At 45.0% G+C, this 16,808-nt stretch overlaps 1 protein-coding gene across 4 annotated transcripts in view; it reads right to left on the bottom strand.

Moving 5' to 3' along the window:
- The window catches only part of ADGRA1 (adhesion G protein-coupled receptor A1), a 426,992-nt gene that overhangs the window by 69,087 nt on the left and 341,097 nt on the right, over positions 1 to 16,808 (bottom strand). For all 4 annotated transcript variants that reach the window (XM_081953900.1, XM_081953901.1, XM_081953903.1 and 1 more), the window contains 2 exons: positions 3,284 to 3,411; positions 658 to 781 (listed from right to left, as the gene is read on the bottom strand). In XM_081953900.1, the coding sequence (XP_081810026.1) occupies positions 658 to 781; positions 3,284 to 3,411 (252 nt within the window). The remainder of the gene's footprint in view (positions 1 to 657; positions 782 to 3,283; positions 3,412 to 16,808) is intronic.

The raw sequence follows: 16,808 nt of genomic DNA, 5'->3' as shown, positions 1-16,808 counted from the left end.
ATGCAATATTTTGTGCCCTGCCCCCAGAAGTATGACACTGTTTGGACAAATAAAACTGTTTTCAACTCTGACTCAATTATATCCTCATTTGGGCTTACTAAGAGGAAGGAAGCGACAATCTTAAAAAATTCCCATGAAAGCAAAGCTTCAACAGAGCAAAGCTTTCATTCTGCTCCTTCATTTAATTCAAGAGTGTTTATTTTTAAAAAGAAGATAACCAACCCATGCCTTGCATTAAATGAAAGCTAAACATTTCTTTATCTGCATATAAGTTATGCTAACAATATACACAAAAAAGGCTTAGAAATACTCAAGAATATCACTTGAAAGAAAGGAAAATAACTTATATAAAATAATGTAGCAATAGAAAGAAAATTAGTAAGTAGACTTGAGATACTACGTGAACTATATCTCTACATAAAAGTTTCAGTGAAATAATATGATTTATCTGCAAGTAAAAACGGTTCAGACTGTTTCAGAAAGTTTCCCATGCCTACAAGAAGCTCCTGGCTTTAATCTATTCAGTTTTTTTTAAATCAAAATAAGATTTATCCATCCAAAGGAAGAATGTTAAGGTCACCAACATGTGCAAGTTCACAGCTTTGGTTTCATTATCAAATAATATATTGGTAATGGTATAGTAATATGCACACTCACCGCTTGACATATAATTGGATATTTTACACGATTTATTCCACCAGCAAAAACAGCAAAAGTGAGAGCAGAATGGAAACAGAAGTTGAGAAGCATGTGCCAGCCTTTTCTGCTGATTCGAATTGTGCTATTTAAAGTTAACAAACAAACAAACAAAAAAAAACCAAAGTCACATATTTATTTACAAATAAGATCACAGAATTGTGAACAATGAACATACAGCCAGGGACTCAAACTCAGAATCCTTAGTGCTTAACTTGTTTCAGAAAGAGCTGAATCAGAATTGCAGTTCTACTTAAAGTATGAATTATTTCTCTAAAGAAAGAATTCTAGAATTGCAGAATCCCAATTTTTGTTATTACAGTTGTTACAATTACTATATTTACTACTCTGACTCTTCCCTATATTGACCTCTGGACATTTGTTAAAACTGTGCAACTTACCTGTCTGATCATGCCTCCAATGCAAATTAGGGTGAATCATTTGTTTAACTAGGGACTTCACGAACTAGTTGATTGGTGCATTCATGTTCTTTGCCTTTGTTATTTTAGCATACCATTAGTCTTTTCAATGAGTAAACAAACCGGAGCTTGAAACAACTTTTAAGAGGTTGTTATGCAAATGAGCTCTTGGAAAAATACACTGTCTAGAGAATAACAATTGTATTCTATAGTAATTTCTACATGAAAGAAAAGTAATTTCTACACGAAGCTTAATTAACACGAAAGTCTGTACAGTATTTATTTCTGTAGTACATTTTGGATCCACCCTTCTTCCAAAAATCCAAAGGTGTCTGAAAGCATATTTCAGACTGAAACGTTTTATTAAAAGGCATAAATAAAAAATGCTAGTTTGATGAAGTGCTATCAGGCTTCTCCTGAATTGTGGCTCCCATAGAGTAACACGGCTGTCTGCCTACTTTTCTTTCAAGGATCTCCAGGCAGGGGGTTGTCTAAGCAGCTCTGAACTCGAAGCTATTCTCAGAGTTCCAACTGGATGAATCTTTATAACAGCCTTCCCCAACTTGTGTCTTCCAGGTTGGGGAAGGCTGTGCACCTTCTGAAGATTATGTGAATTACAATCTAACAATATGAAATGTGCCGGGTTGGGGAGGGATGATTGTAGCATTGTCTGGACTAAACAGCAGATGAAAGAAGGATATTTTGCAGATCACGTTGGCATAAGAGAAATGAAAAGAGTTGTTGGTATTGCTCACAGACCATCAGGGTCATGTATGAACTTATTCAAGCCAAAAACCACTGGAGGAAATACGTAATAAACAGGTGTATCGCTAGAGGAAATGCATGTTATATATGGGCTTTCATGCATGAGAATAGTGTGCAACTGATAAAGTGCAAATAAAATCAGAAATATCAAGCATCAGTTTCTTCCCATTCAGATTTTTGTAGCTCAGTCACAATGCCAATTACTTGATCACATGAAATTATATTCATGTGCAACTATAAAAAGTCAGACATTCTTTTATGTGATGGAGAGTCTGTGTATCTAAGAAAATGTATACAAAAAATCACAAATGGGAGCTCATCATAATATCATCCATATTTGCACTAGAAGAAAAATATTTCTGTAGCAGATCAGATTCATACATTGCGCTAAATCGCCATTTGATCTGTTCAGTTTGGCTTAATCTACTTAGTTAGCTCAGCTACCCCAACCTCTGAACCACGATTTGTCTTAGGACAATGCATAAATCTAACCAATCATGCTTATAACAAATCAGGCCTGGCTTACTGATAACTGTAAACCTAAATGCAAGTGAATGATTGGATACAAGAAATGTTGCGGGTAGAGGAAAGAGACAAAAAAAGTTAACTCTTTACTTCTCTTCTTCTAATAATCACAGTTACTCCTGTCACCACTTTCTTTTGAGGAAAAAACTGTTCTAGGGAGGGTATTTGGGAGAAAAAGAATAGTAAAAGAAATGATTGCTGCTACTTTCTAGATTGTTTAGAACAAAAAAAAAAAATCCAGATACAGTGAAAGTTGCTCATATCCAAGTATACTGAAGGAAAACCTAAGGAAATCTTTCCCATCTTTACTTTTTTTGACAGAAGAGGCAGTTAAGCAGAATAGAAATATTAATTTATTTATATAAACCATCACTAAGCCCTATCAAACTGGAGAAGAAACTTTAGATATAATTATTTGACGAATGTAACTGGTGAATGCAGCTCCATTTGCAACAGCAAAACATTTCTCCAAATGGTCAGAGCATTTGCAATAATGCACGGTGGAATCAGCTATCATTCTACCCTCCTTCCCAACCTCTCCCTCTCCCTCCCCCCCCCTCTGTGTAAGGGAGAAAGAAAAAAACATCCATGTGAAAACAAACTTTGGATGCTCTAAATAACATTCTAAGTGCCTTGATGTCCTCAGTCTTTCCCATACACATACCTCTGCGCTAGATTAAGGGACTTGTTTATGAAAGTGAGGAATGGGAAAATTGCATAGAGTTATGAAATCCCTGTTACCAAATCTCTTCCAAAAATAAGGGGAGTAAGGGGGAGAGAACTATAATATTTAGCACACCTTTTTATGTTGCAAAATAAAGAAGAAGTGGGTGAATCCACTTAATGTTAATGTTAATAATCTGCACCTCTCTTCTTACCCGTGATGAACAATATAGGTGATAATTGAAGCAAAGAGGCACAATAACATGACCGCAGTACATGCATAAACCACAGGGTGCAGGAACTCCCCTGGGTATTGGGATAGGGGCCACACCGTCTTCTGATCCTGTCAAAGAAGGAAAATGGAACAAATTAATCAGTGAAATACGTACTTGCCTCCTACATAGAGTAACACTAGATTTTGGGGAATAGATTTTTGTTTATTAATACTAGCGTTTCACAATCAACTATCTTCATCTACACCAGGGGTTTCCAACCTTGTTAACTTTAAGACTTGTGGACTTCAACTCCCAGAATTCCTGAGAAGGTACGGAAGGCTGGGGAATTCAGGGAGTTGAAGTTCAGATTTCTTAAAGTTGCCAAAGTTGGACACCCCTCATTTACACATTTCTGGTCTCATGTTAAGGATTGTGCCCTTGAAGAGGAATCCTAACCATCACCTCTTCAATGTCTTAGGAATAACAATTTTATTCCTGCTCTTAAAATCATTTTATTCAGATAAAAGAACAATGGTTAAAGAGTCTGCATTCTCATCTAGACCCCATGTTCTCTTTCTACTGATTATGGCTTTTAATAAGTTCCTAGAATCCCCATGTGGAAAAGAAACTGAAGCCAACACAGAGATTCTTACCTCAACCTTATCTTATTCTTGCATGTACAAACTTGGGTTCAAAGCAGTGGTGGGTTGCAGGTGGTACGCCCCGATATAGGCGTACTGGAGCCTGCCCGGAGCACCAGGTACTATTCCGGTACGGTGCTCCGGAGGGCCCACCTTACCTGTCTTTAAAGTCTTCAGCGCTTCCGCACATGCGCACGGCACATACAGCGCCTGCGTGACGCTCTGCTGAGCAGCTGGAGAGTCGAGGAGGCATTGCTGGACAGTAAGACGCATGCGCGTGCTGTGTGCGTCCATGTGGACGACGCCAGGCCCATTCCAACTGTAATGGTTGGAACGGGATCCGGAACCCACCACTGGTTCAAAGATGGCCCAATTGAGTCTTTCTTATATAAAGATATATATATTTCTTTATACATTCTTCTTGCTCGCACAGAGAGGGACTTCTCCAGGTGCCGTCCACTAGACAATGCCATGGGGCGGCGCCTAGGAGCAGAGCCTTCTCTGTGGCGGGCCCAGCCCTGTGGAATGACCTCCCCCCGGATATTAGGACCACTACAGACCTCCGCTCCTTCCGTGTTAAGCTCAAGACCCACCTTTTTCAAATATCTGGCCTGGCCCAACCATAACTTCGTTACGCTCCTGAGGGGTTTTTAATTCAGCAATTTTATTTAGGGGATTTTAAACTGTGTTTTAACTGTGTTTTTAGCTGTGTTTATTGTCTTTCACTTGCAGGTCTACTCTCCTCCATGCACAAATGTAATTGTCCTTGTTTTTTTCGTATGTATGTGTGTCCTATGTGTATTTTATCTTTTTGATTGTACGCCGCCCCGAGTCCTTCGGGAGAGGGTTGCGGCTAATCAAATAAAATTTGATTTGATTTGATTTGATTTGTATTTCTTACATAATTACATTTTCTTTTTACATCCTTCCAGCATATGGTTAATATTCTCAGGGCTGTGTAAAGCATTCCAAAGAGGCGGTTTGCTATATGCATCATTGGGAACAAAGCATTTGCTGTATATAATTAAATGTGCATCTTTTGTGTGTGTCTCGGTATATGTCTCTGTTATATGTTTGTTTTGTCCACATATTTATTTCATATGTTTCATTGTACGCCGCCCCGAGTCCTTTGGGAGAGGGTGCGGCTAAGAAATAAATAAATAAATATATATATATTATTATTATTATTATTATTATTATTATTATTATTATTATTATTATTATTATTATTATTATTATTATTATTATTATTATTATTGTAGGGATCATATCTCTGCTTCCAGAACTGTCACAGCTGTCTGGAGTGCATGCAAGGTAATACCTCTACTGAAGAAAGCGAGGACAGTTCTTTGAAAGATGCAATTGCTTTAATAATGTGAAGGTATTTATTTGTGCTTGGGCACAGTTAAAGCATCTTTTTTCAAATACATTGGCCAGACTTCATTTTTACATCAAAATATGCCTGCTGTTCTTTGCTAACCCTCAAGACAGCTCTTGAATTCATTGTTGTGTCTTTCAGTTCCTATCTCATTGCATTTCACAGATTGTATAATCATTATCCAACTTCATCTATGATAAACATACACATATGTACACATACCCCTTAATTTTTTTAATTGAAGAATTTTTTTAACAAACTAGAAATCATACACGATCTAATTCTGGAGGGGGAGCCGGACCTCGCGGGAATAACGGAGACCTGGCTGGGCCACGAGGGAGGTTTACCCCTCGTGGAAATGTGCCCGCCAGGTTATCGTGCATTTCACCAGCCCCGGGCCCAGGGAAGGGGCGGTGGGGTAGCAGTGATTATTCGGGAGGACTTAGAGCCGAGGGAGTCCACTGTGCCACAGACGTCCGGATGTGAATCCCTTGTTGTGAAATGGGGCCCTGGGAGACAGTTGGGCCTGCTGATAGTATACCTGGCTCCTCGCTATACATCAGCGGCCCTGCCCGAACTCCTCGAGCTGGTCGCATCGGTGGCGGTTGAGACCCCCAAACTTTTAGTGATGGGGGACTTTAACCTGCCATCGGTGGGAGGAGCATCTGAGGGGGTTCGGGAGTTCATGGCCTCCATGACAGCCATGGACCTGACTCAACTGATTCAGAGCCCGACACACGAGGGAGGTCACACCCTGGACCTCGTTTTTGTCTCTGGCCAGTGGTTGAATGATCTGGGAGGAGGAGACTTAACCATCACTCCGCTGTCATGGTCAGACCACTCACTCCTCCGACTTGACTTCCCTGGAGCTACCCCCCGCTGCGGGGAGGCGGAACCGGAAAATACTAGATGGTTCCGCCCCAGGCGCCTGATGGAACCAGATAGGTTCCAGATGGAGCTTGGGCCACCTCCTGTAGCCCTGACCCGCCCTCGGGTAGAGGACCTGGTGGTCGCGTGGAACAACGCGACTACCGGGGCCTTGAACCGGGTGGCGCCTTTGCGGCCTCTCCGGCAGCAACGATCCACTCTGGCCCCTTGGTTTACCGAGGAGCTAAGGGTGATGAAGCGCCGCAAGAGATGCCTAGAGAGTCGTTGGAGATCCTCCCGTTCCGAATTTGACCGAACACAGGTACGAGCCCATTTAAGGACGTACCTTGTGGCATTGAGAGCGGCCAAACGTCAATATTGTGCCGCTCTCATTGCATCCGCGGAGAACCGCCCTGCCGCCCTGTTTCGGGTATCCCGCTCCCTTCTGTTTCAGAGGCCGCGGGAGGCCCCTTTACAGGGTAGGGCAGAGGAATTTGGGAAATACCTGCAGGATAAAATCGCTCAAATCCGGAAGGACTGGGTCCCTTTCAGTGGCCCAGTGGAGACGTCCGTGGCGAGTCTTGAGAAACCAATCTGGGAAGAGTTTGATTTGGTTGCCATCGAGGATTTGGACAGAGTGCGTGGACGACTGCGACCTACCACATGTTTGCTGGACCCGTGTCCCTCCTGGCTTGTACTGGCATCCTGGGAGGTTACACGTGACTGGCTCCAGGGCCTAGTGAACGCTTCGTTGGGCGAGGGGTCTCTTCCAGCCGCCTTGAAAGAGGCGGTGGTGAGACCCTTGCTCAAGAAGCCTTCCCTGGACCCTATGGAGCTGGCCAATTATCGTCCTGTCTCCAACCTTCCCTTTTTGGCGAAGGTTGTAGAGAGTGTGGTGGCTTATCAGTTTCCACGACATCTGGAGGAAAATGATTATCTAGACCCGCGCCAGTCCGGCTTTCGCCCCGGACACAGCACGGAGACGGCCTTGGTCGCGTTGGTGGATGATCTCTGGAGGGCCAGAGATAGGGGTTGTTCCTCTATCCTGGTCCTATTAGATCTCTCGGCGGCTTTTGATACCATCGACCATGGTATCCTGTTGCACTGACTGGAGGGGTTGGGGGTCGGGGGCACCGTTCTACGGTGGTTCGGCTCCTACCTCTCCGGCCGGACGCAACGTGTGTTGACAGGGGAGCAGAGGTCGACTCTAAGCCCCCTTATCTGTGGGGTGCCGCAGGGGTCGGTCCTCTCGCCGCTCCTGTTCAACACATATATGAAGCCGCTGGGTGAGATCATCCGTGGTTTTGGGGTGGGATATCATCTGTACGCTGATGATACTCAGCTGTACATTTCCACCCCGAACCACCCCAACGAAGCCGTTGAAGTGATGTCCCGGTGTGTGGAAGCCGTACGGGTCTGGATGGATGACAACCGACTCAGGCTCAACCCTTCCAAGACAGAGTGGCTGTGGCTGCCGGCCCCCCGGTTCAACCAGTTAATTCCATCTGTGGCCATCGGGGGCGTACAACTTGCCCCGGTGGAGCGGGCGCGCAATTTGGGCGTCCTCCTGGATGCCCGGCTGTCCATGGATGACCATGTGACGGCCGTGGCAAGGGGGGCGTTCCACCAGGTTCGCCTGGTGCGCCAATTGCGCCCCCTATTGGACCGGGATGCCTTGCGCACAGTCACTCATGCGCTGGTGACGTCTCGCCTGGACTACTGCAACGCTCTCTACATGGGGCTTCCCTTGAAATGCACTCGGAGACTACAGTTGGTCCAGAACGCGGCCGCGCGGGTAATAATGGGGAGTACAAGGTACTCCCATGTGACACCTTTCCTGCGTGAGCTGCACTGGCTACCTGTGGTCTACCGGGTGCGTTTCAAGGTCTTGATAACGATCTTTAAAGCGCTCCATGGCTCAGGACCTAGATACCTGCGGGATCGTATCCTGCCCCATACATCCCTGCGACCAATCTGCTCGCACAGAGAGGGACTCCTCCAGGTGCCGTCCGCCAGACAATGTCGGGGGGCGGTGTCTAGGAGTAGAGCCTTCTCTGTAGCGGGCCCAGCCCTGTGGAATGACCTTCCCCCGGATATTAGGACTACCTCTGACCTCCGCGCCTTTCGGATAAAGCTCAAGACCCACCTATTCCAAATAGCTGGCCTGGCTCAACCATAGTTCGCTCACTCTGCTCCTGACGGGTTTTTTAATTTTAATTCTGGGGTTTTTAGATTTTACTGTGTTTTGATTGTCTCTATTTATCTGCCTCCCTTCTCCATGTCCATGTCCATGTATTTGTTTATTGTGTATGTGTTGTCTGTTTTATATTTTATGTGTTTTCTTGTACGCCGCCCCGAGTCCTTCGGGAGAGGGTGCGGCTAAGAAATAAATTTTATTATTATTATTATTATTATTATTATTATTATTATTATTATTATTATTATTATTATTATTATTATTATTATACAAGAAAATAAAGAAAAATAATAGACAGTGAAAAAAGGAACAGAAAAGAAAAAAGGAAAATAAATATTATAAAGAAATGGCTTCTGATCTTCAGGACAGCAGTTATATATATTTTGTCTTCTCTGTCTCTAATGTTTCGTCATAATTTCCTTTTTCCCTAAAGCTACTCTTTCTTACTTTCAAACCCATAAATCACATGTTCATTTTTCTCTTCACTCATAACATCCACAAGGGCTTTTCAGTCATTGATAAATGTAGTTTTTGATCTTTCTTTAATCAAACAAGTTAATTTTGCCATCTCTGCTAGTTTTGTCATCTTCACCAACCATTTCTCCATTAAGGGTGTTTCAAGTTATTTAATCTTTGCATATATAATCATTTATAAACATTTCCATGACTGTATTCTAATTAGCTGTATATTAATCCTAGTAAGAAAAGTTTTGGTTTCAATGTTGATATTTTAACTTCTCATATGTATTTGAACCCAGAAATCTCTGGCTTTCTACAAGCCCGTCAGGTAAGCTAAAATTATCATTCATGTTGTCCAATCTTCCAGCATTAATTTGAAGTCTCTTTATACATTCTAGACAAATTTTCTGAAGTCAGATACCAATGGTACTTCATTGTGTGAAAAATCTATATTATATTATAGTATGTTTTTCCCACTGTTTCATCAGTATATTGTGTTTAAAGTTCTTAGCCTATTTTATCATATAGCCTTTATTGTTCACCATTTCTAATTTCAATTACATGTTCACCATAAGCCCATAGTTCAACTTCAAATTCTGTCTTACTGCTCAATTCCAAATCCCCTATTATCTACCTTCAAATCTTTCTTTTTTTAACTGTGCATATGAAAACTATTAAAAACTAAATCTTCTGCAACCAATTGCTCTTTTGATTTCATCTCATATTCTCTGTGTTCTTATTCTAACAAGTCTACTAGATGAATTAACCATTTTCCTTTACATACTGTTTCTTACTTGTAAAATGTTTAATGCTAAGACCCATAAAGGCCTTAATAGTTTTCAGCCATTTTCAGGCACTGCCTGAAATTATATTTGTTCCATAATCTCAATATGGCACTTCTAATGTAATGATTCTTAAAATCTACATTAAATTTAGCTTTATAGTACCATAGAAAACTATGTTACCTGAACCTCAGAGCATGCCTAAATTCTTTACTCAGTAAAAGCCACTCACATTCACCCAATCTAAGCAGCAGGATGTAAAATATAATTTCAAATTACACAGTCACACTCCTCCTCATTCTTTTGTATCTTGAAGTATTTTATAATTATCTTGGCTTTATTTAAATGGTACATCAGTTATCCAAGCGGGTATTGTTTGAAATACAAACCTCACCCTTGGCAAAACACTCATTTGTATCATAGAAATTCTTCCGATTGGGCTGCAATTTCTCCCATCTTAACATGCCCTCCTTAATTTCATTCCATCTCTTAACATTCTGTTCAGACTAATATTTTATGTATTGTCCATCAAAATAAGACTGTAGTGATGAAAAGGAAAACTGATAAGAGTCCGTTTTCATGGATGTATTTGCCACCCCCATCCAAAGGTGCCAAATTCACAGACAGTTTTATATGCTACATCTACCTGTCACGCCAGAATGCTTTTATTACATTGTACTGAACTTCAAAAGTATCTAAATCAGTTACCCAACCTTTTCTGGTTTTGCGGAGGTGGGGGAAAGATAGGATAGTTTTGTATAAGTGGCTGGCAAGTGCGTACATGCGCCGTATCATTTGCATGAGAGGTGTGCAGGCCTGCCTGTTCACACAAATCAAGCATGCGTGCATACATGCGCACTGGCAAACATGTCCCCAGCCCAATTGTAAACAACTCACAGCCTACTGATGGGTGGCAGTACAGAGATTGGGGACCCCTAGTGTAAATGATTAAAAAACTCAAAATAACTCAGCAAAAAATTGTCAACATTTTCAAAGTAACCATTTACAAATAATTGCAATTAGACATGAAATGTACGCTGTAATAATTGTAAGTAAATATTGCTTTGTGCAACTTTCCATGGGAGCTTTAATATTCTATAACTAATATAATTATTAGTTCTTTGTGGACATATGGACATTTCAATGATCTCTCTTTTGTTTTAGCTGTATAAGACTTCCTTGCTGAAAAAAAAAACTGGTACATTTTAGTAGCCAACTAAATATTTTTGGCAACTTAACAGAGGAGTTTGAAGAGAGAAAGTCATCTAGGACTAATATAGTTGAGATTTCTTATTTATTGGAACCAAATAGATTAAGGATTTATATATTATCTATAGGATTGGCTATAAATAGTTTCAGTTATAGAATTTACAGTAAATGACCGCTGGCTTACCTGAACGGTCGTTCTCTGGGCACTGCAGGAGAGTTAAATGGGTTAAATTCAGTCTATTCGCCCAAGGACTGGGCATGGGTTAAATTCAGTCTATTCGCCCAAGGACTGAGTTGATTTTCTTAGCCACGTCTCCCCTCCTCATTGAGGGCCAGTTCAAAAACGAAGGCGTTGGTCTGTGATGGAAGTGTGCACGATGTATCCTCCGGACTTGTCAACAATGTCATTGCTCCACGCAGCCTGAGGCGATCTAGTAGAGAAAAGGAAGAAACCCCAGGGCAGGGTTGGACTCTCCTGCAGTGCCCAGAGAACGACCGTTCAGGTAAGCAAGCCAACGGTCATTCTCCTGTGCGCTGCTTGGAGAGTCCAAGCATAGGACATACCCAAGCTATGAGGTCCCAGGGAGGGAAACAGAGTCGTCCACGGTGAGCGGAGTTGCCACAACCTGTTGCAACACCCACCTCCCAAAGGAAGCCTCGGCAGCGGTGTAGGAATCAATGTGAAAGTGCTTAATGAACAGAGTCAGACACAACCAGATGGCTGCCCTGCAGACCTCCTCCACAGGAGCTTGCGTTGCCCATGCAGCTGTGGCGTCGGCGCTCCTTCTGGAGTGAGCTGTAGTCTAGGTGGTACTGCCCTGCCCAGGTGCTGGTAGGCCAGCTTAATAGAAGCCCTCAACTACTGACCAATGGTGGAAGGTGAGACTTTGTGTCCCATAGTCCCTGGTTGAAAGGAGACAAAGAGTGATTTGGAGCAGCGAAATTCCTCTGTCCTCTTGATGTATCTGCCAACCGTCCTCCGAACATCTAGTTTGTGCCAGGTTCGTTCCTTGGGATGCTGAGGGTGAGGGCAGAAGTTGGGGAGTACCACCTCTTGAGCTCTGTGAAACATTGAATTAATTTTTGGCAGAAAGGCCGAATCTAACTGAAGAGTGACACCGTCAGTGTGAAAGATACACGGGTCCTCTCGGATCGAGAGAGCCGCCAACTCCGACACCCTCCTAGCCAATGTAATGGCTATGAGAAAGACCGTTTTCAAAGTCAGATGCCGAAGACCAATGGAATGTATCGGCTCAAATGGGGTCTTAGTCAGAGCCCGCAGAACAAGTGGAAGGTCCCATGTGGGGAACCTGTGGACTGTGGGTGGATGTAGGCCGGATGCCCCCTTGAGGAAGCTTTTCATCTGAGGGAGCTGCTCCAAGGACACCGATGAATGTCTAGTTAAAATGGTGGACAGAGCAGCAACTTGTCGGCGAAGGGTGTTGGGGGATAAGCCTTTATCCAACCGCTCCTGTAAGAAGTCTAGCAACTGCGAGACAGTTGCTGAGACGGCTTCGATGTCATGTATAGGTAGCAAAAGTGGCCCAGGAAGTGAAGGCAGCTTAGGTGGTGTCTTAAATCCGAGTCGTGGACAGGCGTCATGATGCCTGGATGGTACGAATTGCCTTGTCCGAAAGATTGTCTTTCCTCAGGAGGTCCCCCTCAAGTGCCAGACAGTCAACTGGAGCCAGCTGGGATCAGAATGCACTATGTCCCCCTGGCTGAGGGAGAGCAGCTCCTGAGGTATTTTCCATGGTCTGCGAATGGAGAAGCTGACAAGGTCTGCATACCAGGATCTCCTGGGCCAGTGAGGTGCGACTAGAAGAACCTCCGCTTCCTCCGCTAGAATCTTCTGAACAAGCTGCGGGATAAGAGGCAGTGGCAGGAAGGCGTACAGGAGGCCTCTTGGCCAGTGGCAGCGCAGTGCGTCGGTCCCTTCTGCTTGTGGAGTGATGTACCTCGAGAAGAACCTCGGGCCTTGGACTTGATGCCTCCCTGCCAGTTTATGTGGGCCTTCATCGCTGTTGTCTGTGAGTACCAGAACATGGCGACCCACAATGTCCTTCCGAAAATGTCGCAAGGCTAGCCTGGCCTACCTTAACTCCAACCAGTTTATGTTATGTGCTGCCTCTCTCTTGACCACTTGCCTTGAGTTACTTGCTCCTGAAAGTGGGCGCCCTATCCCTGGAGGCTCGTGTCTGTTGTGACTACCAGGCAGTCTGGCTCTTTGAAGAGACAACCCCTCATCACAGCTCACGCCTCCCACCACCGGAGAGACTGTTTCACCTTTGGGAGCAGTCTGACACACCTGGGAGAGTTGCTGGATTTTGCCTGCTGGATGGGAAGGAGGAACCATTGTAATTCCCTTGCGTGAAGACATGCCCAGGGAACTATATTTATGCAAGAAATCATAAGTCCCAGAAGTTGTGACAGCGACGTGATGGATGCAAACTGGTTTACTCTCGTGTCCCGTGCGCAGGCAGTGAGATTGTGCCTGCGGTCCGGTGATAGGAACACTCGGCAACAGTCTGAGTCTATAAGTGCGCCGAGATATAAAATGCGGGTTGACGGCATCAGCTGGCTCTTTTCCCGGTTCACCGAGAACCCGTGACGTTGCAGGGTAGAGATGGTGATTCGGACATCTTTGAGAGCTTGGTTGGTGGATGCTGACTGGATCAAAATGTCATCCAGGTAGCAAAATAGACATATTGGACGAGAGTTCAGATGGGCCGCCACCACCGCCAATATCTTTGTGAAAGTCCTCGGTGCTGATGATAGGCTGAATGGCAGAGCTCTGTACTGGTAATACCTGCCGTCGTAGTGGAACCTGAGGAACTTCCTGTGAGACTTGCGGATTGGGATGTGCAGATACGCCTCCTTCAGATCGACCTGTCCCCTCGTCTGATGCAACCTAAGATTGTCTGCAATGATTGCATCTTGAAACGCTTGTAGGCCAGATGTCAATTTAGATTTTTCAGGTCCAATATGGCCCTCCACTCCCCAGAGCTTTTTGGGACAAAGAAAAGAATGGAGTAGAACCCCCTCTTTTCTTGCTCCACGGGGACTGGCTCTATGGCGTTTATACGTAGGAGATGTTGAATCCCTGCCTGCATGCATTCCTTTTTGGGGAGGGGGGAGGGAACAGTTCAGCAGACAAAGGTCCTCGGGGGAAGGAAGAGGAACTCCAGGCTCAAGCCCTGCCTGACCATATTGAGGACTCAAGCGTCTGTGGTGATCAACTCCCATTGGGCGGCTTAAAGTTGGTGACGGATGCCTATGGGAGGATCCCATTGGTGGTCACTTGGTCCAACGGTAAGGGCGGTTGCTGGAGTCACTGCGAAAGGAACGCCAAAAGGGCTGCTGCTGCTGTTGGCCCTTGTCCCTGAAGTTTGCTCTATCCTGGCCTCGGTCATTGTCCTGGGGATAGGATCTCTGATAAGAGGTATCCGCACTTGAGGAGTCAGTCCCCTGAAAAGGCTGCTTCCGAAAAAAGGTATTACCCTTCCTATCTGCCTTCGTTGAGGTGGACGGAAGGACGTTCCGCTTATCCTTGGTCTCTATCAAGACATTGTCTAGGGTCTCCCGAAACAATTGCCCGTCCTTGAAGGGGGTGGAAGCCAGCTTCCACTTTGACTTCATATCCGCTTGCCAGTGGCGGAGCCACAGCAGACGGCATGAAGTCACGTTGGAGGCTAGTGCCCAGGAGGCAAACTTGGCAGCATTGAGGGAAGCATCAGCTGAGTATGCAACAGCTGCAATGATTTTATTAAGGTCATGCTTCCATCTAGAACCCTCTGAGGGAGTATTTGATCTCAACTGTCTCAGCCAAAGCAGTGAAGCTCTAGTAAAAAATGATGCTGAGGTGGAAGCCATGATAGACCAGGCGGCCTCCTGGTGGGTCTTGTGGCAGGCTTTCTCTGCCTTTTTGTCCTCGGCCCTGAGATCTTCAAGGAGGTCAGCTGGAAGGACGGAATTAGAAGTGAGAGAGATAACTGGGGCATCTACCTGCGGAAGCTGCAATATGTCTTCTAAATTCCTTTTCACAGAGTAGAGGTTTTGGTCAACCCTGCTAGGGTTGGTCAGGGAACCTGGTTGTGTCCACTGGCGCTGAACCACATTAACAAACAGGTCTGGCACTGGAACTAGGTCCTGCACAGGCACGTTCTCCTTAACTAGTCCCTCTTTAGGGTCCTTGGATCCAGAGGAGGTAGCTGTCCCTTGGCTAGTATTGCACAATTGGGTGGAGGCCTTAGCTTTGTGTAAGATTGACTTAAAGATAGAAGGCCTAAATAATCCTGTGAATGCAGGCTTACCGGGGGGGGGGGGGGGAGGATTTTCATCTTCTGAAAACTCCTGCTCCCCTATATTGTCCTCCTCCAAGATGGATTCCTCCATGGCGAGGAAGTGGCGGAAGAGGGAGGTCCCTGAACCTGACCCCCTTGGACAGGGTTTTAGGTAGTCTTGGCAGAGGAGCCTCTGGAAGTGTGGTGCTTCTTACGGAGGCCAGCCTCAATGCCTTTCTCAATGGCCTGTTCAATGACCTTTTGCATCTCAGAGGACAAATTGGGCCCCTGATCCTCAGGGGGCCTTGAACCCCCTGACCTCCTCCTGCCAGTCTGCCTTAAGGGGCCTAATTCCTCCTCCACAACGGAGCAGGGAAAGGGGCATAATTCCTCCTGGATAGAGGAAGACTCTGGGTAACCCAGGGAAGTTGCATGAGAAAGGCCTGGAATCCCTCCTCCACCACTGAAGGGGAATTGTCCCTCCTAGGGGAGGCCTGGGAAAAACCTCTTGTGGTTGGGGCAAGGGACCTGGATCCCTGGATGGCTGGCTAGAAGAAAGAGACAGACTTCGGGCCCTTTCGAAGGTCTTTTCAAGGGCAAGGCCTTGCCACCTCTGGGATTGGGAATCCCCTTCCTCTTGGTGCCCTTCCTGCCCTCCTCCACCTCAGGAGGGTCTGGCCTACTGCGTTTGGACGAGGGGTCCAGTTGTTCTTCTGGCGCCCTCTTGTCTCCATCCACCATGGTGGTCTTCAGCTGGGTCGCTGTGAGCAGTAGGCTTGGCACCGGCGTGAACTGTGAGCTCCTGTGCACCCTGCAGATGTGTCCTCTGGACAGGAGTATGACCCGAGGGGGCCAAAGCTCTCCTAGGCCGCTTGGCGTAGTCTTCTTGAGGGAGGAGGCCTTGCTGGAGCCCCAAACTAAGGCCAAGCATTCCCTCGCGGTGATCTGTTGGCTAGGAGGAAAAGCAGTAACGGCCAGGAATGAAAAGCATGCGAAAACATCTTTTAAAATGGCCGCCGCACTTCTCGGGTGATAAGGGAGCTGTCGGGTGCAATCCTAAACCTCCGACAAGGACTCCGGGTGAAGCCAGGTGAAATTGATAGCTGGGGGGAAAAGGAACTGGGCTGGACTGAGTTTTTGAACTGGCCCTCAATGAGGAGGGGAGGCATGGCTAAGAAAATCAACTCAGTCCTTGGGCGAATTGACTGAATTTAACCCATGTTTGGACTCTCCAAGCAACACAAAGGAGAATGTTTTGTTTTTTTAAAGACTGTTGCTCTTTCTTACTAAAGTTAATTCCTCATTAACATTCATAATCAAGTTAAATAGAAAAGCAGATTGTGGAGCCAGGCTGACCTTCTTAGAAACTAAACAAGATCAGATTTAATTGTTGCTTGGATGGGACACTGCTAGAGAATACTTTGGTTTTAAGCTAGGGTGGAAAGTTTAAAAAAAAGTCCCAGAAGGCAGATACAAACTACTGTACTTGTGTATCATTGTCAACAAAATTGTATTCAATCAGGAGCTGAACACAAGCTGAGGCATTTTTATCTTTTAATCTATTAATCTATGATGTGATTGCAGGTGACAGAAAAGGTAAAGGGAGACAAATTAGCAACTCTGATTGAGTTGTCCTTGTGCTACTTTCCCACTTTGTTTCCCCCCAAAAATCTGGCAAAAAAGAACAAACTGAGAGACATAATACAGAA

The sequence above is a fragment of the Natrix helvetica genome (genome assembly GCF_964273705.1).
Source record: "Natrix helvetica genome assembly, chromosome: 5".
Lineage (NCBI taxonomy): Eukaryota > Metazoa > Chordata > Lepidosauria > Squamata > Natricidae > Natrix > Natrix helvetica.
Note: the sequence above shows the minus strand (reverse complement) of the source record. Positions and strands in the feature narration are given on the sequence as shown.